At 49.7% G+C, this 25,915-nt stretch overlaps 1 protein-coding gene across 1 annotated transcript in view; it reads right to left on the bottom strand.

Annotated features, from left to right (window-relative positions):
• APOO (apolipoprotein O) overlaps nt 1-25,915 on the bottom strand; it is a 999,638-nt gene that overhangs the window by 424,753 nt on the left and 548,970 nt on the right. Inside the window, exon 6 of the mRNA XM_085622412.1 lies at nt 22,830-22,921. Coding sequence (XP_085478538.1) covers nt 22,830-22,921 — 92 coding nt within the window. The remainder of the gene's footprint in view (nt 1-22,829; nt 22,922-25,915) is intronic.

Genomic DNA, 25,915 nt, shown 5'->3' on the forward strand with positions numbered 1-25,915 from the left:
CGTATATTTCACGTCCATGATGCTGTTTTCTCTGTTCCTAGCCAATAGTCATTCCGAGACCAACTGTTGTGAAACGCAGAAGTATGAGTGGCCTCCCTGAGCTGAGGATATCGAGCTCTCCAGAGGTCAATCAGGTGATTTTCAGACATAATATCGCGTAGTACTCCCACCGCCCGCTTGTGTGGCACCTTTGAGATGCCCGATCTGTCCAAGTGATCATTTAAAGCAAGGTTTAAGTCTCCACCCCAGAGTATGGCCATTTCAGGTAGCTCATTAATTTTACGCCAGATTAATTTATAAAAATCGGGGTCGTCCACATTTGGGCCATAGGTATTTATCAATGCCAGTCGTTGCCCCCTAATGCATCCCGTTATAATGACATATCGACCCAAATCATCTGTGATAATGCTATTGATATGTAACTGCGTCCCCTTTCTTGCGTCCAATATCAGCACGCCCCTAGAGTATGACGAGTATGAGGATCTGTGTACCGACTCCACCCATTTGTTCACAATATTACTCCTATGTGTAGAGGATAGGTGTGTTTCTTGGAGGAGGGCAATATCAATATGAAGTCTGTCGAGATAAGCAAATATCTGGCGTATCTTTTTCGGGTTATTAAGCCCTCTAACATTCCATGTCACCAGTGTTAGTTGTGTTGGTTGTAATCCATTCATAGTTGATAGCAAAGGTTATCTTATAGTTTGTAACTGTCCACTGCTCATAATGTGTGCATCTGTTGTTGTCTGTTAGCCATATGGTGACAATAAACATATTAATATCAGTCCGGACATCCGCAATGTATCTCAAATACCACAATCTGCAAAACATTTTCCAAACCCATCCCGCCCACCCCCTCCAACTTTGGCATTCCAACTATGCCAAAGACATACCCTTAACAGAAATGTCGACATAACTAAACTTGTGGTAGAGAACACCCGCCTGGGGGGGAACCGTCAAGTGCACGCAGCTCCATCCAACAAAGTGGATGTGGTCGGGCGTTACGTTCATAGTGCAGATGCATAGATTACCCCATGTAATATATCCATTGTAGGATGTATAAGTACCATTTAGTCTCGGTTTTCGTACAGGGTGAATTACAATCCTGGTCCCATAATCAATGCAAATCGACCCACGCAATTTCGACCACCAGATGATTAGGAAGTTAAATATAACAACCCACACGGGACCTCCTCAGTTACAGCAACTGTGTTACATAGACAAAACCAAAGCAGTGCAATTCCACTACAAATACACCTGTGTCTAGTGCCTTAATAGATACCTCATTGTGCACCAGCATTTGAGTATTAAACACAGCCAACGGGGAGTGATCACAGTGAATAGCCATAGTTGTCTGCATATTTAGCGTCCATGATTTCTATCTGAAATATGTGTTAGGATATGCACAGTCTATACATTACCACCATTAGCTATCAGCGCCTGTTTCTCTTTCTTCAACAGCTAGTTCGTTATGCACACAGCGACCAACAACAGAGTACGGTGCACATGAGGTCCTTCTACATCCCCGAATCAACTGCGATATTATACGAACATCCGGGTATTGCATCCTTTCTGGCTCGTATAGAACGTGAGAGCAGTCTACATATGGTAGATGTTAGTTCCTATGGCTTACTCCAGTCTCTCCAGCCAGCCGTGTTATTGTTAGTCCAAGGTGAGTAGTAAAGCTGAGCGAGGGTTATCCGGAATCTGAAGTTTGTTTGGTGCGTGTCTGCTCCTTTCGCTTATTGAGTACCTTTTTTATAAAGTCCCGTGCCACTTTTGGTGTCTGCAATACCGTGGCTCGTCCGTCGTGCGTCACCTTCAATCTGGCTGGGTATAACATTGCATATTCGATACCCAGTTTTCGGAGTTTCTTTTTTGCAGGATTGAAGTCCTTGCGTGCTGACTGTACCAACATCGTGAAGTCTGGGTAGAAGGCTAGGTTGTTGCCCTGATAGGTGATTTGTTGCTTTTCCCTGGCCATCCTCAGAATTGCGTCCGGGTCCCTGTAGTTGAGGACCCTGGCGATGATGGGCCGTCGTGGAGCGCCCGGCGGTTTTGGGGCTAATGATTTTGCGCACGTTCTATGATTAGCACCGGCAAAAAGTTGTTGGCGCCAAAGACATCGCGCAGCAGGTCTTCCACATATGTTTCCATCTTCCCCGTGTTCGTAGTTTCAGGGACACCCGCAAATCTCACGTATTGCGACGTGATCTCACTTCTAAATCCTCGGCTTTGTTCTTTATGACCTCCAGGATTTTCTCCATATCTGTGCATTTGCGGCTTGTAGTGTGTGCTTCGTCCTCCACTGCAGTTGTGCGATCTTCAGCCGCGTCCAGGCGTTCACCTCGTTTATCCAGTTTTGCAGATATGTTATCGACCCTTTGGGTGAGCGAATCTAATTTACCGTTTATGTCTTGTAGACTTTGTTGTATGGCTTGGAGGACGTTTTCTATGGCCTTGCTCGTCGTGCTCTCCGCTTCCAGTTCTGTATCTGAGTGCGCAGTTGCGCCTTTAGTGCTGCGTTTAGTTTCAAATGTTAGTTTCGGTGGCTGTCTATCTGGCTTACCCATTGTGACCAAGGATCAGAGTAGTAGACGGTTTCAGTAGGTGGCGTATATATAGCTCCGCAGCTGGGGCCCTGGGGTATCTTTGAGCAGCCCCGCCGCACTTAACGTCAACTGTACGAGTAGTAGGTAGGCCTTAGAGCAGCAGACAGCCACGAGGAGACAGCGCAGAAGGACGACCCCCAGATAAACGCAGTCGGCGTGATCGTGGGCCCCCTGATGGGATGTCACCCCCAGGTAGTGACGGCTCCACCTTTATAGCAGATGGCGTGTATGTCACTCCAATTTGTTGGAGACTCCTCTAAACCAAACATGAGGCATTTCCCTGTTGCAATACCATGGGCAGTAATTTCAGGGGGTCCATATCAGTAACAGTGTTGCGCCCATATATTGTACTTTTGCCGGAGTCCGGTGACGGGATGTAGGGGGTATAGTGCCTGATATGCACCAGCTACGCCGATCGTTGGTGGCAGCATCTGCTACATATCGTATACAATGCAGGGCTCACGCTCAGTAATGCCAGGCTCGCCTTGCCGCACCGCCACACAAGGATAGTCAGCCCCAGCGCCTACATGTGATGGATCTGTCTTCAATTATACACCTTGGATAGTCAGTTCGTCTGGAGCATAGCCACGCTATGAGGAGGTGTATGGGCAGCCGTCACATCACGCCCCTTTCAATATATGCAGTAATAGGGAAGGCATTGTATCAGCCCAGCATATCCCAAGACACCATGTGGGGAGCGCTGCCAGTGCGTGTATTCCTCTGTGTCCCCTCTCCTTAGTACAGTACTGCTGCCCACCTTACTTATGCGAATAGCACCCCGACTACACCGCCGCTGTGTTGATCCACCATTTTGTGCCGCCTTACAGCATGTCTCCTACCGTGCGAGGAGTGGATCCTGTGTCGCGGTTCATAGCTCCTCAATCGCCCCCACAATACTTGCATCCAATAATATACAGCTCCAGCCTTGTAAATAGTTCCGTTTTCGGCGTCAGGCACACAGATACGGCTCACCACAAGTCTCTGTCCCTCCGATCGTCCACTGCACAGGGCGCCGCCATTTTGGGAACATTAGGTCATCACCACGTGCCTATACTTCACTCACAGTTTTCTTGAGTGCAAGGCGTCTCGCGGTATTTACAATTCGCTCATTCCCCTGCCGGGTGGTTCCGACGTCTTGAGGAGTGTTTTGCAGTCAATTTGGCGCCTGCAACACGTTCTTTTTGTCGGATAAAGATCTCGACCGGCGGAGCGGTCTTAGGAGGCAGCCATTCCGCAGCGCGCCCTCTAGCGCCCCCCGTGGGGGTTCCCTTTGAGAGGGCTGGGATTAACAGTGTTGGTCCCATGGATCCTCCAACTGCATCTGGGCACAGATTCATGCTAGTGGTGGTGGACCATGCCACTAGGTATCCAGAGGCAATTCCCCTTAGGACTACCACACACCTGCTGTGGCTAGAGCTTTCCTGGGAGTATTTTCCAGAGTGGGTGTCCCTAAGGAGGTAGTATCAGACAGAGATACAAACTTTATGTCTGGTTACCTGACTGCTATGTGAAGGATTGTGGAGTGAATTATAAATTCGCCACACCCTATCACCCACAATGCAATGGGTTTGTTGAGAGATTCAACAAAACCCTAAAGAGAATGATAAAAGGTCTCCCTGAAAAGCTTAGGCGCAGATGGGACATCCTTTTGCCCTGCCTTCTCTTTGCCTCCAAATAGGTTCCTCAGAAGGGGGTTGGTTACAGCCCTTTTGAACTTCTGTTTGAACATCCAGTTAGGGGTCCCTTATGTTTGGTTAAGGAGGGATGGGAGTTACCTCTCAAACCACCTAAACAGGACATAGTGGACTATGTACTTGGTCTCTGCTCCCGGATGGCTGAGTACATGAAGGGACACAGGTGCAAGTATCACAATGGTGACAAAAGATCTTGTGGAACCTGAACAGATCATACTTGGTAAGATGTACCAAGTATCCCAGGAGCCCCCACAGGGTGCTCGATGTGAACAGGCTCAAGCCATTTGTGGACAGGGCAGACATGGGCTTGCTCATGGCTACTGATGAGGGACAGGAGACAGAGAGTGACCCACTCCCTGATCTCCTGTCACAGAACCCTGATGATGGTTCAGTTGATGGAGTAGCCTTGGCAGGCAGCCTCACTGAACAGCAACAGACTGATTGCAAGAACGTTCTCAATCCATACAGACATATGTTTTTACTGACTCCCAAGTCAGACTACCTGGTGTATACTTGAGGTGGACACAGGTGACAGTCTGCCTGTTAAGAATAAGATTCACACGCAACCTGATCATGTCAGGGACTGTATCAAGACTGAAGTCCAGAAAATGTTGAAACTGGGAGTGATTGAGCCTTCAGATAGCCCTTGGGCCAGTCCAGTAGTCTTAGTACCAAACCCTCACACCCAAGGTGGTAAGAGAGAGATGAGGTTCTGTGTTGACAACAGGGAACTCAATGCAGTCACTAGGACTGATGCTCATCCAATTCCAAGGGCAGATGAACAAATTGATACTTTGGTCTCAGCCAAGTTCTTAAGTACATTTGTACTGACAGCTGGCTACTGGCAAATCAGATTAGCTGAGGATGCAAAACCAAAAACAGCATTTTCAATCCCTAGTGGGCACTACCAGTTTGTGGTGATGCCTTTTGGCCTGAAGAATGCACCTGCCACATTTCAAAGGCTGGTGAATAAAGTTCTTACAGGTCTGGAAGCCTATAGTGCAGCTTATCTAGATGATATTGCGGTCTTTAGCTCCACCTGGGAGGATCACCTGGTCCACCTGAGAAATGTTTTAGAGGCCCTGCAGAAAGCAGGCCTCTCTATCAAGGCCACTAAGTGCCAGATAGGGCAGAGTAAGGTTGTATACCTAGGCCACCATGTAGGTGGAGGACAGGTTCAACCATTGCAAAGCAAAATCCAAACCATCATGGATTGGGTTGCTCCAACCACCCAGACTCAGGCCAGAGCTTTCTTGGGCCTGACTGGGTACTATTGGAGGTTTGTCAAAGGTTATGAATCCACAGTGACCCCTTTGAATGATCCAACTTCCAAAAGAATGCCTAAGAAACTTCAGTGGACAGTTAGTTGTCAAAAGGCATTTGATAACCTGAAGCAGGCCATGTGCACTGCTCCCATTCTGCAAAGTCCTGACTATTCCAAACAATTCATTGTTCAAACTGATGCATCTGATTTGGGGGTAAGGGCTGTGTTATCACAACTGATTGAAGAGGGTCAGAATCAACCAGTAGCTTTTATTAGCAGAAGGCTGACCCCCAGAGAGAAACGTTGGTCAGCTATTGAGAGGGAAGCCTTTGCTGTGGTTTGGGCTCTGAAGAAGTTGAGGCCATACTTGTTTATCACTCACTTCATTGTTAAGACAGACCATAAGCCCCTCTTATGGCTAAAACAGATGAAGGGCGAAAACCCCAAACTTTTAAGGTGGTCCATTTCCCTACAGGGGATGGACTATACAGTGGAACATAGACCTGGGAGTAACCTTGCCAATGCAGATGGACTCTCCAGATATTTCCACTTAGAACATGAAGACTTAATTGGTCAAGGTTAGTTTAATGTCCTTACGTTTGGGGGGGGGGGGGGGGTTGTGTAGGAAAATAGTATCTGCTTCTTATGGTTACCCCTACTTTTTGCTGATGTCACACTGTTTTTGACCTAGTCTGACTGGGATCCTGCTATCCAGGACCCCAGTCTATCTGCTTTCTCCTGTAAATTGCTACGCATATACTTTAGGTACACTTCAGATTGGATTCTGGGGTACCCTTATCAGTCCCTAGTATATGGTACACCATGTACCCAGGGCATAGGTACCCCAGAGGCGTCCCATGGGCTGAAGCATGTATTATGCCACCCCTGAGAAGCCATCCAAATTGAAACAACCAGCCTGCTACAGCAGACTGTGTAAACTGGTGCTTGCACCGCTTACTTAAGATATAGGTTCACTATATCTATTTAAATTACTACACTTAAATACCCATCAGTCACCCCTATGGCTGGCCTTAACAATCCTGAAGGCAGGGTACTGGGTTTTACGTCAGAGGGTGCCCCTGTATGAGCAGAGCCCCTCTGCAGCCTTCGGAGACCATTCTCCGGGGTTGTCTGTGATGCAGCCAGACATATATGTTTAGGTGCATTATAACCTTGCGGTAAATGCTAACTTTAAAACGGCTGCTTAGAAACATATTGTGTTTGGTGTCAAACACCTTGGAATCATACCTCCACGCCTACATAGAGAAAATGTAGAGACCGCATGACTGCTTTGGTCGGCCTCAGGGCCAACCAAATAGTCAGGGCACGCAGAGTGGTGCAAGCCTCTCCTCCCCGACCCGCCCCCAACCAGGCATACCCTCCCGCCCGCCCCCAACTAGGCATACCACTGCCTTATGCTTTCTTGCAGGGCGAGAAGCACAAAATAAAATGTTATTTAAAATACCATTTTATTTTCTGCTTCTCGCACTGCGAGAAAGTAGTGGGTGGTGCTCCGGCACACTCCTCCTCTCACAAAAGTACGGGAAGGAGCCAGTGGCGTGACGAAACTCGAGGGGGCCCTCAAAGTACATGAAGGGGGCCCCCTACGATCACACACAGAAGCTCTTCAGCCAGCGTACTGGGCTGAGGAGGGCCCCTGGAACTCGGGCCCCACACTTTGGGGGCCTTTGTTACGCCACTGGAAGGAGCAGTGCACGGTTCCCACGCACAGGACATCCTAAGCACGGGTTGGAACAGATTCCTTCACACAGAAAAAGAGCAGCAGTGTAAGCTTCACAGTTGCCGCTGTAGAAGCTTCCTTCACAAACATGACAAGCACATACACCTTGGGCACCTGCAGCAGTGCAACCTTTTCTCACACAGAAAAGGCACAGAACAGGCAACCGCCATAACAACTGCTCTGATGCAAAATAGGTGCAGCAGTGGATATCGCTGTCACAATACAGGTACAGAAATAGAAGCAGCAGGACAAGCCTCCCTAACAAAACATGTACAATATATGAAGGAGTTGTGCAAATTCTCCTTTGCAACGATAAAATGGGCAGCAGCTAGAAATAAGATAGTTTCCTTAAAATTGTAGGTACATCACCTTAAGCAAGCTGCAGTGCAGGCTTCCCTCACAAAACAGCAACGTTATGGGCAAGCAACTTTACAAGCCTCATCAGAAAACAAGTTTTGGCAAAACCAATAGATCTCGCCTTTGAGGCCTATTGGCTTTGCCAATGGATTTTAGCCATGCTGCGTCATTTTGTAGGTGCACTGTAGGAAAGTAGTATCTGCTTCTTATGGTAACCCACACTTTTTGCTGATGTCACACTATCCAGAACCCCAGTCTATCTGCTTTCTCCTGCAAATTGTTCTGCATGTACTTAAAGTACACTCCAGATTGCATTCTGGGGTACCCATATCAGTTCCAAGTATATGGTACACCATGTACCCATGGCATAGGTACCCCCCCGAGTCCTCCCATGGGCTGAAGCATGTATTATGCCACCCCCGAGAGGCCATCCAAATTGACATGGCCAGCCTGCTACAGCAGACTGTGTAAGCTGGTGCTTGCACCACATACTTAAGATATAGGTTCACTATTTCTATTTAAATCACTACACTTAAATACCTATCAGTCACCCCTATGGCAGGCCTTAACAATCCTGAAGGCAGGGTGCTGGAATTTACGTGAGAGGGTACCCCTGCATGAGCAGAGCCCTCTGCAGCCTTTGGAGGCCATTCTCCGGGATTGCCTGTAATGCAGCCAGACATATATGTTCAAGTGCATTATACCCTTGCGGTAAATGCTAACTTTAAAATGGATGCTTAGAAACAGGTCGTGTGTGGTGTCAAACACCTTGGAATCATACCTCCATTGCAGTAACTGGCGTGGGAGGTATGATTCCACCCTTCTGAAGGGACATATGTGGGTCACCGGCCGGTATACCCGGTACCAGCTTTCTCGACCTGGCCAGCACAAAATGGATGCTGCTAGCCACAGACGCTCTTCTGCTGCTGGGCCAAGCTCGCGCAGAGAAAGGCATGACAATAGGTATCCTGTCTCAGGGAGGTCCAACCACCTCCCAGACAGAATTTAGTGTATTGGGGCTGGTTGGGTGCACTCTTAAGAGTGCCAGAAAGTCTGCACTGGGGGCATATTTGGTGTCCCTGTGCATAGTCGAGCTCAAAACAGTTCTAGGAGCCATTTGCTCCAGCTCTGGTGCGAAACTGGACAAAGGACATGGGTGTAGCCACCCCTCTGTCCTGCACCTCCCCTAGGAGGATCCACAGAATCTTACCAACTCCTTCCCATGGGTATAAAGTGGGATACCTGGCTACACTACTTTAGATTTTACCTGGACAAGATTCTGCTAAGAAGAAACCAAGTAGTTTGACTGCCTGCACGACGCTGGACGACTGAAGAATCTCTCCTGGAGTAAAGGAATTACTCCCCTGCAAAAGAAGGCAACTAAACGCATCTGGCCGGTTTGCTTCTCCCAAGCTCATTAAGACTCCAAAGATTTCAGCAACACAGGAGGTGGGTTCCCGAAGGTCCCTGAGGTCGATCTGCCCTCTCAGCAATTCTGAGACCAGTATCCTTTGTGGGGACCATGCAACCCGAACCCCTGTGCACCGCGTACTTTTGCAATTGCATATGCGTGTTGACAATTCCCGAGCTTGTTCATTGGACTCCGTGTAGTCCTGAACCGAGCAGTATTTGCACCGAAGATTTCCAGCCTCCACTCCACGAGTATCCTGTAGGCTGTTGCTTTGCAGGCTTGCTTGAGGTCTCCTCGCGATCCCATTTCCTCTGACCGCGTGGGTTGCAGTTGCCAAGGCTTGTTGGTGCTCCAGCCGGACATCGACCCCTCAGCTCTCGACATCCTTCGTGGGGCAGCTCACCTCCAGACTTTGGTCATCCTCAACGTCTCCTGGTCCCCGTGGCTGCAGAGTCAAGCAACCCTTCTTCACTCCTGAAGCACTCGACATCGGTGGGCATTCGACTACCGAGCCCCTGGTCACCTGAAGTGACCCAGACTCTGTCCCCTCTGCTTTCAGGTTCTTCTCACCTCTAATCCAGGCTTGGATTCTATGGGGCATTCTTCGCCCTCCTGGCAGCAGGACTTCTTTGCAGCTCTCCATTGAAAACGACGAAGGTTTCCGACACCACTTGACTCCTATGCACCCGCCTCCTCTGGGATAGGTAACAGGTACATCGGTGCTCACTGGTGGGTTGGCCTTAGAACCTCCAAAGTTCCAAATGGTTTGCTCGAAGTCCTCTTAGAAGTGTCCTTAACTTGTAAATTTCCAACGCGAGTTTCCCCATAGAGTTGTACGGAGCACGCGTCTGTTTCCTCACTGCACCCGTCCTCCGTGGGCTCCCTGTTTCACTCCTCTGGGTGGTTCTTGGGGTCCCAGCGATTCTACGTACACTAGGCACTGTGTCTAGTTAAGTCGTTGTTGTTATACCATTTTTTTAGTATATGGTTCGGTCTCCCCCTGGAGCCCGCTGTGTATTTTGCTATGTACAAATGTTCTATTGATTTAGTATTGTGTGCTTTGTGCCCTAGTCTCGTATAGAGACTAGTAGAGAGTGTTATATTAATAGATACATATTTTTATATAAACACTGTGTGGTTCTCCTTTCATTTAATCATTTAGGAGGTGATATTCTGGTAAAACAAGCTGCTTTACATTCCTTCAAGATTAAGCCTGAAGACTGCTCTCCATAGCTACCACTAGGATAGCTTTCAATAAGGTGCTCTTTGACCTCAGACATCATAAGGGTCATGTGGCCTGGTACAAGGTGCCAACTTTAATTAGTGAAAGACACACAATTGATGGACGGAATGCAGAACAAATCAAAACATCCACCCCAGTCAAAAGATCTGGGTGAAATCCATCATTTTTTTGCTCACCATGCCACCCCAGTTTAGACCTGGCCATATGCAAATCAGTCTTGACCCTGTGCCTCATGGGAAAAAGATGCCAGGGAGGGGTGTGGTAGCAAACTGGGAGATCGAGCAGATGGGGAAGCGAAGCGGGGGTCGCGGGCAGGGTGTTGAGCAACACGGGGGCGGACACGTGGTGAGACAAAACAATATGGGGGAGCACAGAAGCACAGGGCATGTCAGAGAAACATGGAGAAGAGGGAACACAGAACATGCATTGGAATAGAGAAACATGGAGATGGGGAAAGTAACAGGGGGGACGATAACAGCACGGGAAGGGCAGAGAAAGGGGCTAGACACAGTGGTGGCTCCTCCTATAAGGCGAAGGAGTGTGGCCCCACTGCTTTTTTGCAGTGACACAAAGGGAAAATAAAATTATAATAACTTGCATTATCATCATTTTATTTTCTTCTACTTCCGCCCGCTTTGCGTTAGGGGGCGAGGGCAGGGAAGAAGTGGTAGCACCCTCCTAAAGTGCGCAGTGACTGCTTGGCTGGCCCTCTCGGCGGCCAAAACAGTCTTGCACACTTTGCATGTTTTCCATGCAGCCTGCATTACGGCCTACACGGAGAACATGCCCAGGCCCCCAATCCCTGTTTGAGCACCGAAACACAGCACTCAGACCAATCCCAACGCTGCTTCTTTAAAAAAAAAGAATTATTACCACTTACCCCGCATCCTCAACCCTCCCGCCCCCTACCTGCAGCAACCTCCCTCCCTCCCTCCCTTCAGCCCCCGCCCCCTACCTCCGATCAGTGCCGGCTACCGCTGGCTAGACACAGAAGCACACGACTTGACAGAGAAACACAAAGTTCATGAGTTAAGGGGGGGGGCAGAGAAACACGGGGCGAGACAGAGCCAAACTGAACTGTGGTGGAGGTTGCACAGGAGCACACAGCGAGTCCGAGCAACACAGAGTCTGGGGGCAGAAAAGTACAAGACAAGATAGAGCAACACAGAGATTAGCAGCAGAGATGCATACAAGGAAGACAGATGGAAGGCACCCTCACTCTCAGAGTGCTTAAATTAAAATAAAACGTAGCAGCAAAAAAAAAACAGCAATGTAAGGACACAGTAATGTGCATATGCGCCAGGGTAAAGACAAACTCACAACGAGGAAGCAAAGCCCACATAAGCCACAACATACATAGAAAGCAAATGGAAGTGACAATGAGGCCAACCAATGGAAAACAATGGGTGGGCTGTAAGCCCATTGAATGGTAAAAAAATCTCTTGCAACAGACAGTGCATGAGCTGCCTTCGGGGAGACCTACAACCAGCGACTGCAGAGTAGCTGACCTCACAAAACAGGTGCAACATGGGCAGCAGTGATGAAATCGCAGCAAAGCTGCCAATTGGCATTGTATCTTATTTGACAAATTCAGCCAGTTATGGCTTTTTAATACCAAAAAGTTTTATTTTAACGAGATTGGTAAAGTCATATTTATGAGATTAAAAACAAAAATAGGAGTATCAGAACACACAGGGGTGTTGGCTATAAAAGCTAGCACAGGTTGAAGATTTCCCACATGACACTGGGTACGTTGACAGCTACGTGTATGGAACAACTGACAAAGCTGCACGAAACTGTAGCCTGATTATTAAATGTGACATTGAAGGTGTGTCGCCTAGGTGGGCAAGATGTCGGGCACACTCCGGTGAGCTCCCTCTCTCGACCATTGGCGGACTGCTCTTTTCGGATGCTGGCGTGCCCCGTTGGGCAGGCGCCGGGCTACTGATGCTCCCTGATCGTGGCTGTGAACCAAGGCTAACCTGCAGGGCAGAGGTGGGCTGTGAGCCATAGAGCGGAGGGGAGTTCGCCAAGATGGCAGGCAGGGCCAAGTGAACAACCCTGGCCCATGCCTACTTCAGCATCCTGCTCGGTGGCAGCGGCCCCTGCCCTCCACCAACCTGGTCAGTGGATTGTCCAACTGGGGGTCCCGTGTCTGTGGAGTGAGGGCCAGCAGATGCCGAGCTTGGACGGCGGACGATCAAGAAGCCGGGAAATAAAGGTACAGCGCCGGTGAGTAGAGCTCCTCTGGAGGACGGTCTGGGTCAAATGAACAATCCAGGCCGGTGCTCACTTTAATAGAAACTGGCACGAGCATCCCCGGCAGCAGAGGTAAATGCCCTCCCCAGACCCATGGGCTGGGGGGTGCCGGCGTGGATGCTGAGCACCAAAGGCTGGAAGGAGGAGGGGCGAGGCACCCCAAGTGACAGAGGTGGGCCCTTGGACATCCATTTTCACTGAAAGTGAGGCAACCCACAATGAGGCACGTGACCCCCAAGTTGAAACAAAGACTACACCCAAGTAAACCCACAGGCTCTGGGCAGCTGGGAGGACCTGAACGAGAAGGTAAAGTCCCAGCCAATCATTTGGGGGCAGGCACAGAGACGCAGGTGGCCCCAGGGACAGACAGGTGTGGAGGCGTGGCCCAGAAAATGGGGAAGAGGGGGCCAGTGGGGTCACCCCTGCCTGCAGTGGACCCTCATATACCTTGGACAGACCTGTACCGTGGCACCTGGACGACCAGACTGTAGAAGTGGGACCAGATGGGGTGTGCAGAGGTGACTGTTTCCCCCCGATCGACCCACCGGGCAGTACACCCCGGGGATCGATCCGGGACCAGAGACTGTGGCCTAAAGGGACCGGCGGAGAAGCTGTAAAGTGCCAAAACTGGAAACCAACTGCTTGTGCTGCCTAAGGGGATCCCCTGGTGCCAGCGGGACAGGACTCCCACCATCCCTCCCCCCTTTTACCAGTCCCCATCTCCTCCCCTCTTATTCGGCCTCCCCCCCCCCCCCCTCCCCCATAAAAGTCAGCAACAGCCCTAGTGGGCTGCCTGATCTAAGGTATATTGTAAGCACCTGCTGACCCACACGCTCCCCTGGGAGCTGGCAGCGATATGGCCCGCAATAAAGGCTCACAGCCCCAAGCTAAGATAGACAAATTCATGGCACCGGAGGGGGGGGGGGGGGGGGGGCAAAGGGACCTCACGAAGGTGACTAGGACACCGAGATTCCACCGGCTGGTGGCAACACAACAATTATATTGCAGGTCAGTCAGGACTCCAAAGCGGCCCTAGAGACCAAAATTGAAGAGGTGGGCATGGATGTAGCTCTTTTGCTCAGAACCTCTGCTAGACGGTGGACTGAGCAACCGAGGCAGAGGCGAGGAGTTCCGAACCGGAGGATACCACGTGTGGCCTCTCATTAGAGGTTACTAAACTCTCTTGAAACATCACAATGCTACAAGAAAGCGATGAGTATGCTGAAAACAGGGCCCAGTGCAACAACCTCTACCTTATCAGGTTGGGAATGGAAGGCTCATCACCAGAGGTATTCCTAGTACAATCATTGCATTCGTGGATAGATGCGGGCACTTTACCCCCGTTTCATCCTCCAGCGGGCACACAGGTCGCATGCACAGAATCCCTCTGCCCGGGGGCCCCACCCCATTCGATAATTGTCTGCTTCTTGAATTACAGAGACCGCAATGCCATTCAAAGGGAGCCAGATCAAAGGGTCGACTTATGATTCAATCCTGCAGTATAATGATCGTCCCCAACTACAAGGCGCATGGCCCAACCACAACATAAGTCTTACAACAAGGTGAAACAAGTTATGCACCATGAACCTTCAGTATATGCTCCTCTACCCGGCCAGGTTGTGGATAACTCACAACTCCAAGACTGTATTCTTTGATTTACCTGAGGAGGCCTGGTCCTGGCTGACTGAACAGCAACCCATGACTGAACCGTCTCCCACAGTGGTAATCCGCTGCCCCACCGGGAGTTGGGTCCACCAGAGACCAGGAAAAGTGGCATAGGAATCGGACACACCGCAGGCGTGGAGGTCAATCAGATGCAGACGCCGCCACAGAATCCCAAGGGGAACGCAGAACCCAGGGATGACTGATGGATCAGTAGGCAGCGAAGGGCCTAGACCCAGGTCCTCTGAAGGACAAGAACGGGACCCCAGGGATGACTGATGGATCAGTAGGCAGCGAAGGGCCTAGACCCAGGTCCTCTGAAGGACAAGAACGGGACATGAATGACTGATGTGGGCACAGTTAATCTGGGACAGGATTATTTATTTTCTTTCGGGGTGGGGGGGGGGGGTGTTATGCCTGTTGGGGGCTGGGGGTCAAGTTTACCATTGATGCCTTTTTTTGTTGTTCACATGTTGTTGCTAGACAAACTCATACATGCAGAAATGTCCATACATGCAACCACTGAATGACAGGTGGCCACACCCACCAGCCCCTTGTTGCAGTCCCCAAGTTTAGACTGGGGGCCCCCCTACAAATCAGGGATGCAGCTTGACCTTCCACACTCACACTAATGTGGTCTCTATTGATTATGATGTAGAATGTGAATGGGCTCCTGGACCAGATTAAGAGGGGGCCCTGCTTCAATTCCTTCAACGACACTGCCCGCCTGTCTTGATGCACCAGTAGACCCATCTGCAGGGTCAGAACTACCAATTTCTGGCATGCAGAGGGTACGACAGAGTATTCCACGTGGGTTACGCCAGCTTTTGCACAAAACACTGCCACTGTGTTTAAGTTACCCCAACCATGAAGCAATCCACACTACAGACCTTTGGGAAGTTATTCAGGACCTTCCACTGGGAGTGACAGTAATAAGAGGCGACTTTAACAACATCTTAGATATCCGGGACTGGTGCAAAAAGCCGGTGGCCCTATGAGGAAGGGGGTTGGCGGACTGGGTGATCGGGCTGGGGCTTAGTGACTCTTAGAGCATCTAGAATCCTGATAAGTGAGAATACACACACGCCTCCGCAGTGCACAACTCACTGTCCTGCATACACTATCTGCTCCTGCCAACCTACAATCTCATACACACTACGGGGGCACAAATCCTTTCACATGGGGTCTTGGACCACACCCCAGTGACACTTCATTTTGGGGCACCGGCAGCAAGGGACTACCCGGTTTTGCGGCTTAACACATGGCTTCTCACTGGCAAGCAATTCACTGATCACTTGGTCGAGGAGCTGAAAGTGTTCCTCGACCTTAATAAAGGCACCGTAGACTCACCTGGGATACGGTGGGGGCATGCAAGTGTACAATGAGGTGGGGGGGTCGCTCGCTCCTGGACCAAATGACTGGACCGCAAGCAGATGGCCAAAATTACTGAGCGGGAGGCCTTCGTCCTGAAACATGAAAAGGCGGAACGAAGAATAGTATGGACCTAGGGCACCGTCAATTGGAGGTGGACCAGTTATCCCTATGGCAACTATGCCTAGAGGAATCCCGTAAATGCTGGATGGCATTAAAACAGAGAGTGTATGAGTCTGGTGACAAATCCAGTAAAATTCTACACTGGCTGGTCCCCAAGGAGGCCTAGTCAAGGATGGTTACCTGTGTGCTGAACAGGAATGGACAGGTAGTAGAGAATTCTAAGGGGATTCACCCAGTACTATGAAAATCTCTACACAGAATGGGTGTGGCCGAGATGCCAAGATACCGCACTGTTGGTTGCGGAGTTGCCGCTAGCTCGGCTATCTGGGGTGTAAAGTGGAGCTCTGGAACATTTACCCACCCTGGATGAGGTTGGTGAAGCCCCCTTGGACCTCAATTCTGGGAAGACACCAGGCCCAGATGGATTCCCAGTAGCTTACGACCGGAGATTGTATCCCCCTTCTTGACTTATTCATGGGAGCAATTGAAAAGGGCCAATCCCCAGTGGTATATAGACCTGGCGACTCTGGTTGTTCTGCCTATGCCAGGGCGACCATCAATCCACTATGCCTCAGGCACATCTCCCTCATCAACACAGAGGTTAAAATTTATGCTAAGCTCCTTGCCAACCGCCTGCTACAGGTGTTACCCCAGCTGGTCCACCCAAACCAAAGTGGGTTCATCCCTTGCCAGAGCACACAACAGTATTCGGAGGGGTCACCTGGCACTGGCCCGAATCAAGTCTATTGGGAGATCCGTGGCTATGTTGTTGATTGACTTTGAAAAAGCATTTTTCTCGGTGCACTGGGTCTTCCTTGACTAGACTCTTTTGCAAAATGGGGTTTGGGGAAAAATTACAAGCTTCATATGGGTTCTATTTGCCTTCCCAAAGGCCCAGGTATGCATGAATGGGATTTTGTTTCACAGGTTCCTGATTTAGCAGGGGACCAGGCAGGGTTTCCCCCTCTCGCCTCTCCTATTTGCTCTGGCCATCGAACCTCTGGCAGTTTGAATCTGTGCGATGCCCAAATATGGGGCTTTGACTGGGGTTTGGCGACCGAGGACCTGATTGCTCTATATGCAGACAATGTCCTGCTGTTTCTCGCACATCCAGCTGAGACTTCGTATTCTAGAGACCTTCGGAGTGGCCTCTGGCCTGACAGTCCACTGAAACAAATCTCTCCTGACCCCCATGAAGGGAGAACATTGGGATGAGGCTGGCACCCTGAGATCTCCCTACGCTGATTCAGTTTCATATACCTGGGAGTACATATCTCCTGGAAACCAAACCTGACGTGGACCCTCAATCTATGACCATTAGTGCAGCAGGCCAGGCAGACATGGCCCGTCGAGACAAACACCCTCTAAACGTTCTAGGCAGGATTGCCCTTTTTAAAATGATGGTACTTCCGAGTTTCCTCTATGCCCTGCAGTACTATCCACTTCACATTCCACAATTCTGGTTCACGTCATTGGCAGTAATGGGCAGACAGTTTATAGGGGCATAGAAACCCCCACAGTTAGCTCTGGGTAAATGCGTACGCACCGTATATGATGGAGGGATGAGGATGGCTGATGTGCACTTTTACTACTGGATCACCCAGCTCCTGACCATCAATGACTGGATGAACAGAGGGTGGGGAGATTCGATGTTCCAAGGTGAGTTAGCTCTCGTTGACTTTAACAACATAATGGGTATTCTGTATGGCACTCCAATTTTGAATGCTCTTCTTGAACCAACCCAAGTAGTATTCCAGGTGTGGAAGGCAGTTTTCCGCTTGACATGATGGGACCGTAAACTGACAATGGAACTCCCCTATGAGAGGGAGGATGGTTAGCCTAAGTGGTGCAATTGGAGGGTTTCCAGGGGTGGGATAACTTCAGGATCTTGCCTCTAGGAGATTTATTGGATCAGACCCACGTTAAATCCCTTCAGGCCCTACGCAAAGAATTCTGCATGCCCACCTCCCAGTTCTTTCGCTATTTATAACATGCACTTCATATTCATAGAGAAGATCTTGAAGACGTCCCAGAATACAGCTCATTGGAGGGACGGTTGCTCATGGGTCCCCTGGGGGAGGGAGGAATATTGTCATTGCCCTCTCCTTTTTTCACTAATCTCTCACTTCTGCACATTGCTGCACCCTTTTTCCCCGTTCCTCTCTTTGGGGCACTACTGCATAATTCATTCAGACATATGCTGGGTTTTCAACATGCCAACATATGTTCAATATGCTTAAATAATGTTGAACATGAGAAATTGTTTGTGAGTAATTGAACAGGAGTAATCAAAATTAATTTTTTAATTGTGTTTCACTGGCACCATTTTCTCTTGTACTGAACTTTACCAGGGTCCTAGTGAGGTTTCTGGGTTATACCCATTGCTTTGGAACCACATATACCTAAGACAGAACCTCAAGAATAATATCTGATGGCTCAGGCCCCAATATTGCCTTCAATAACATGCAATTATATTTCGGTAAGGACCATCAAGAACATCCCTTCGAAGTTCTGTGCCACATTCAAGCTTGCAAGGGTGAACATTCTGAAGGCTTTCAATGGCAGAACACAAACAGATCCTATATGCAAAGCTACTTATAGGGCAATAGGATATTGTAGCTACTTATAGGGTAACAAGAGATTCTATATAGTTTGGTGTAATTGATTACATGTTGGTGAGTTTGGAGGGCTGGCAGTTGATTAAGAACAATGATGTATCAAGATGTGGGGCAAGTGAGCACATTTATCCTTTATTTGGGTACCTTCTGCTGCACCAAGGAATTACACCAGTGCCTGACCCCCATAAAGGCTGCTGCGTGGACGTGAATTTCTTCAACACCAAATACCTAATATATAATGAAATTGTGGGCAAGATGTATTATTTTTATTATGTGCCAACACCAAGACTATGTGGGATGGGGTGTGCCTCAATGATGGAGGGGCGGATCTTTGTCAGTGGGATACCAGATCGTGGCTTATTCTCAGAAAAATGCACAGATGACGCATGCATACAAGATGTAACTGTTCACTATTGTTGTCTGATGCTCAATAAAGATATTTTCAAAAAAAAAAAAAAATGTGCCAACACCAAGACTATCCTAGCCGCCTGCGCCTTCCCTACAGAAGGTTGTCTCCCCTTCTGCTGCTGGCCTGTGTTTTGGAGCGCCTTCGATTCCTACCACATTACTTCTACACTACATTACCCAGTGGCCCCAGAAGTGGGGCCAGCTGGGTTCCAGATTTCGATGCCTCCCTACACCTTATAGCCCCCCTCCTGCAGCTTCCTCATTGCAAGAAGTCACTTGCCGCCTTTCCTACAGGGGATTGTCTCCCGCCCTGCTGTTGGTCCTCGTTTCGGAGAACCCCGGACCTTCTCCCGCCTACCACATTACTTCTGCACTACATTTCATAACGACCCGGAGGTGGAGCCTGCTGGGTTCCAGATTTTCACGCATCCCGGCACCCTATAGCCCCCCTGCGGCTAACACATTGCAGAAAGCCACCTGCCCTACAGGGGTTTGTCTCCTCTCCTGATGCTGGGCCATGCTGTAGAGTGCCCCAGACCCTCTCCACATTACTTCTGCACTTCATTTCCCAGCGGCCCCAGAGGCAGGGCTAGCTGGGTTTCAGATTTTCACAGCTACCGGCGCCTTTTAGCCCCCAGCAGCCCCCACAGCGCGAAACACACGCAGCAGCCAGGCTACGCCTGAGTCAAAGATTGCGTCCGTCAAAGCCCAGAGGAGCCTGGCCTGGGCCACCCCTCTTTGCCTGACCCCAGCCTAAGGTACTGTGCCCACCCCCCACCCCTACACTACCTGCTGTCCCTGGCCCTGCGGCTCCCCCTGCACTGTTCGTGCACTGCCTGCTGTCCCTGCGCTGCCACCACCCTACACTGCCTGCTGTCCTTGTGGGTGTGCTGCCTACTGTCCCTGTGCTGCTGCTCCCCTCACACTGCCTGCTGTCCTTTGCACTGCTACTCCCCCTGCGCTGTCCCTACACTGCCTGCTGTCCCTGCCCGTGCTACCGCTTACCATGCGCTGTCCCTACGCTTGCCTGCAGTCCCTGTACCTGTGCTACACCCACCAGGACCATCAATGGAGACAGATGCACGGCCACGCAGTGGAAGCACACTGCGGGCACGTGCCAATGCATCAGAGATTGGATAACGCCCAGCACCATGACTCCTGGCCCACCCGTCACCTGACAGTACACTACCGAGGAACTCCTGGACCCCGGACGACGAAACAGCTGCATCTCCTCCTCTCCACTATCAACCAACGACCCTTCACCTGCAGACACTGCCCCTTCTCCTGTGACACAACCTACAAAAGATCCAGCACCACTCCTGCCCACAAGACCAAGAAAACCCCGCAACCGCTCCACTGTATCCTGCTTAAAGCCAGCTCCCTCTGCAAACACGCCACAGAAATCTGGGACACAATAGCCATCCTCGCCACTGACATTGCCTTCATCACTGAAATATGGCTCAACCCCTCCTTGATCCCCGACATCACCCCCACCACTCCCAAAGGCTATAAGATGATACACACAGACATGCCCACAAGCAAGGCAGAGGCATAACCATCATCTTCAAGAAAACCGTCAGATGCATCACCAACGTTGACCTCATGCCTCCCATGGAACACCTCAACTACCTACTGCAAACTGACGCGAAGACCATAAGAGGCACCCTTGCCTACAGACTCCCAGGAACCCAAGCAACTTTCTGCAATGCCATCCCCAACCTCATCACCCCCCTAGCAATTGACTCTCACCACGTCCTACTCTGCAACCTCAACTTCCACATCGACGACCCCAACAACACCAACTCCATCACCCTCCTGGAGAACCTGAACATCGGCCTCACCCAACTGGTCACCGAATCCACGCACAAAGCAGGACATACACTCAACTCCATCTTCACCTCCAGCGACAGAATCAAATTCAGCCATACCACTGAATTCACCTGGATGGACCACACTTTCGTACACTTCACCATCACCGACGCCCAGCACACCATCACCAGGCATCAGCTCCCACCTCTCCCCGAAGTGGAGCAAGGTCACTGAAATTCAGTGGTCACAGACCCTCACCCCTGTCCCAACCCGAGGCCTCAACAGATCCCGACAAGGCTGTCCAGAACTACGTCGTCTTGATCACCGACAGCGGCTTAAGAGTTTCCCATCTGAAACCTACAAAATCCACCAAAACCTCCAATCATGTCAGATGGTATACCCCAGAACTCAGGACCAGCAAGCGCAACTGCAACTGGCTGGAGAAACTATGGCGCACCACTAAGAACCCCGCTGACAGAGCAGCTCACAAAACAGCCCTCAGCAAATATCACCGGCATATTAAGGAAGCCAAGAAAGCAGCCATCACCACCCGCATCAACTCCGCGGCCAACAGCTACAGAGAACACCATCTACCCCTCCCACCGTTCTACTCCGTCTCCAACAACACCCTCATCAATAGATTCTACAACATAGGCACATAGCAAGACCCCTAAAGTGGATTGCTTCCTTCCTTACAAGATGCACATAGAGCATCCTACTGCCTCCCTTCACCTCCCCCCCCCCCCCCCAAAACATCACATGCGGCATACCACAAGGATCATCCCTCAGCCCCACCCTGTTCAACATCTTCATAAACCCCCTTGCAGAAGTGATCAGATCCCACGGACTCAACATAATCTCCTACGCAGACGACACTCATTAACCGAGTACACCTCCAATGCCACAGCAAACTTCTGCAATGCCATGACCAACGTAGCTAAATGGATGAGTGTCAATTGCCTCCAACTCAACTCCAACAAAACTGAAGTACATTTCATCAAGAAGAACATCGCCGCATGGGACTACAGCTCGTGACCTGCAGAACTTGGACCTACACCCAAACCGACCATGCATGCAACCACGCATGATCCTTGACAGCCAATTGACCATAAAACTATAAGTCAAAGAAAGTAACCTCGCACTTTCCATGCTCGCAGAATTTTCAGATGGATCCCAACCAACAACAGAAAGACTGTCACTCAGGTCCTTGTCACCGACCGCCTCGACGACGGCAATGCCCTCCACGCCGGCATCTCCACCCAGCTCCTCAGAAGACTCCAGAAAATACAGAGCTCCACAGCCAGACTCATCCTGAACCTCCTCAAATGAACCCACATCGCCCTCCACCTGAGAGACCTCCACTGGGTCGCCATCCAGAAGAGAAACCAGTTCAAGATCCTCGCACATGCCTACAAAGCCCTTCACGACCTAGGAACTGACTACATCAACCATCGACTGAACTTTCACCTACCCTCTAGACACCTGCGCTCCTCTTTACTTGCCCTCACACACACTCCACGCATCCGTCACAACCGCAGCGGTGGCCGCTCCTTCTCCTACATCGCTACCTGGACCTGGAACGACCTTCCCCTCCAACTCAATACAGCCCCCTTGCTGGCAGACTTCAGAAAGAGACTCCAGACCTGGCTCTTCGACCGAGACACAGCGCCCAGATACCCCTAGGGGTGACAGTGTTGCGCTTTAAAAATGCTGATTGATTGATTGATATATTTACAAATTCCAACTCAGATTTACTTACATATCTCCTAAAAAGGTTACCATGAATGGCCATAAAGTGCCATTATAGTGAAAACTAAAAACTCTCATTCTGAAAGTTGATCTAGCAACCGTGTTCCTGTTAAAGTCACAATATTAGAAAACATTGTTTTTTTTCCTATTTAAGTCTTTTTAAAGATTATCATTAATACCACGAATACAGAAGTTTACATTCTAGAACCTAAGCAAAACTAGTAGGAAAGATCAATGCTATAGATGCATAGTTTATCATACGTAACTATTTCCTATCTCCCACCATAATAAAATAAAAATGGCTAGAGTCCTGAACCGCACAAGGTACACAGTTCAAAACTTCACAATATGAAACATTTAATTCAAAAGGAATACAGTATATTTTCATTATATGCAAGCACCCTACATGAACAATGTATTTCAGTGATCATACTACCGAGCTGTCTTCTGTACCCAGTAAGGCCTTTAATGATCGTGCCAAAGCGATAAAGAAGTTTTTAGTACCAACCTTTGCAATGGTAACTGCATGCTGGGGATAATAAAGGGAGGCCGCTAGTCCGGTGAAAGTCAGAGGGTACACTATTTTTTTCACTTTAGAACCTATTGGAGGAAGGAGAAAGCATGAACAAGGTTTACTCATACGCAAACTGTGAACTAAATTCCTGGACAACAATTAGACCTTTTTTAAAATGTTTTATTTATTTTCTCCTAATTATTACACATGATCCACAATACTTACTCTCAATATGTTGACAAAGAAATTAATAATCCCCAAAAGTCGAGCAGTTTTCCACTCTTAGTACTTGCTTCCAACCAAGAAAGATAATTACTAATTGGTACCCATGTATTTCTGCTGCCTACAATGCCATGGATAACACGTTAGAAACAGGATTATTAGAATGTTTAGAAAATTTTTAAGAAGTCTAATTGGAGCGACTTATCACTTGCCTGCCACTTCATGAGAACTAGAGTGCCCAAATTATTCTTCATCCAGACTAAAAGTTTTGCAGGCCAGTTTGCTATGGGTTGCCTTTTAAGGCTTCATAGTTTGATCTCTATCGCTTATGTTTTAGAGTTGTGGTGATATTTTACCTGCGGGCCGATCCCACAATTAGACTGTTAAAAAGTGGGATACGTTGTGTGAAAAGATGGAACATGTTGAAACCCCTTGTTCACTCAGGCCTTCCATTCATATAAAAGATTAGTAGATGAACGCCATTGACAGGGGAAAAACAAGCATTGAAAGAGTCAACAGGTCTCGCCTTTAATAATGGGTTCACTGTTTTTTCTCCCTGCCAGATGGCCGATGAACGTGAGCACATTTTATGGTTTAAATCTTTTATTGGCATTTCAAAAATACACAAAAAGGCTCCAACCAAGGAAAATAACAACACCTTGCTCGGTCCCCAAGTGGTGGGTGAATCTCGCAGTTCCCCGCTATAGACTAAGTCAGGCTGCGACCAGCTTGGGGACGCCATAGTAATCCCCAATAAGGTGTCATGGAGCAAATAATAAATCTAAGAACCCCCCCCTCCCCTACCCCAACCCCCTCCCTCCCCGCATTCCACGTCCATCCGTCCCCCGTCCCCCTCATTCTCAGCCGCATCCCATCCCTACCCCTCTTTCTGTCCCTCGGGTAGTCGCAGCAGACGTAGGTAACAAGTGACTTCCCTAAATTCGGTGGCCAACAATGTCAAAAAGGACCTCCACAACTCCCCATATTTGGAGCCCTCCCCATTTAGTGTTAGTGTGAGTTTTTCCATGCCCAAGACATGCCACAATCGGTACAACTAGCCTGTAAAAGTTGGTTTGGTGGGGGACCGCCAATGAGTGAGTATGTTCTGCATCGCTGAACCCAACGCTATGGCCATTTGTCTGCCCCTACGCGACTTAAGTGGGTATGTCAAAGGATTTGGGAGACCCAGCAGTACATACGCCGGGAAGCGCGGTATCGTGGTGTCGAAATGCTGGTCCACTTCATCGAGCACCTGAGTCCAGTATGCCCGAACACCCCCGCAATCCCAAAGCAAATGTGTCAAGGTATCTATCTGCCCACAGCCCCTCCAACAGCACGCATCCCTCTTCTTGTCAATCGTGTTTAGCGCTCTGGAGTATAATACCAATAGATCGCAACCTTTGTGAGCGTGTCCGTGAGTCCCATGTGGTACGCTGAGTGTCTGGCCCTGTAGTATATTCCCTCCCACTCCTCGTGAGTCAGAGTCCTACCGAGCTCCCTTTCCCAGCGCATCTTCCCCGCATTATATGTGTGCGCGAATCGCATTTGGAGCATTCTGTACAGGTCAGAGATTAGTTGTTTATCTGATGAGCTCGTTATTAACCATCGCTCATACGGGGAGAGCCGCCTGTCTGCCAACGGGCGGACCCGGCCATCCAGCGCTCAATGTCGGACCTGGAGATAGCAAATTCGTTCCGTCTCCGGTAACCCGTAATCCTGCCTGAATTGCTGAAACGAGCGCATCCCCTCCGCATCGTACAGATGTTAAAGAATACGGCGGCCCGCCGGTTTCCACCTGTGGAAGGCTACTGAGTCCATTCCGGGAGTGAAATCCGGATTGTCGAACAGGGGTGTAAGCGGGGAGGGAAAGGTGGTGAGATCATGAGAAACATTAGTGCGATCCCAGATTTCCAGGGGAACGCGGGTGATGTGGGAAGCGTGGAGGTTGGGGGGGCCTGTGCTGTTTCTGTAGGAAAGGGATTTCCTGTAAAGGTCGGGCTGCTACCGCTTGGTCTTGAAACAGCCAGTGTTTTTCCGACTCCCAGCGACTCCACTCCACCAGATAGCAGAGTTGTGCGGCCCGGAAATAGAGTTGGAGATCAGGGATCCCGAGCCACCCGTTTTCAGGTGCGAGAGTGGACAACGACCTCTTCATGCGCGGCTTCCGCCCGTTCCAAATGAACTGGGCCAGCTCCGATTGTGTCTGCTGGATCCAACCGGCTGGCGGGTATAGAGGTATGGTGCGGAAGAGGTAGAGGATCTGCAGTAGTATGGTCATCTTAACCGCCGCGATCTTGCCTAGCCACGAGAGAGGATAGTATTTCCATTGCCCCAACTCTCTGCGGATCTTCCGGCGCAAAGCAGCGTAGTGGAGGGCCACCACTCGTGAGAGTGTAGGAACCAACTGGATCCCCAAATAGGGGACCGATTCCTCCGCCCACTGGAAAGGGAGTGAGCTCTCCAAGTATTCCCGGGTGGAGGGAGTCAAGGAAAGGCCAAGAGCCATTGACTTGTCCGCATTAACCTTGAACCCCGCCACCCGTGCAAAGGCATCCAAGTCTGCCATGCACGCCGGCAATGCCTCCCGTGGGTTTGATAAAGATAGTAGAACATCATCCTCGTATAGGCTAATGGTATGAACATGCCCCCCGAACTTGATTCCGGAAATTCCCGGATATTGCCTGATCTTCTGGGCAAGGGGTTCCATATACGCCGCAAAAAGCAGCGGCGACAACGGACACCCCTGCCTTGTACCTCGCGTTATGGGAAAGCTAGCGGACGCGTGTCCGTTCACCCGAACCATTGCCGACGAAAATTTGTAGTAATTAAAAATATGGGTGCGGAATTTCTCACCTAGC

Source organism: Triturus cristatus, chromosome 8 (assembly GCF_964204655.1).
Source record: "Triturus cristatus chromosome 8, aTriCri1.1, whole genome shotgun sequence".
NCBI classification, from domain to species: domain Eukaryota; kingdom Metazoa; phylum Chordata; class Amphibia; order Caudata; family Salamandridae; genus Triturus; species Triturus cristatus.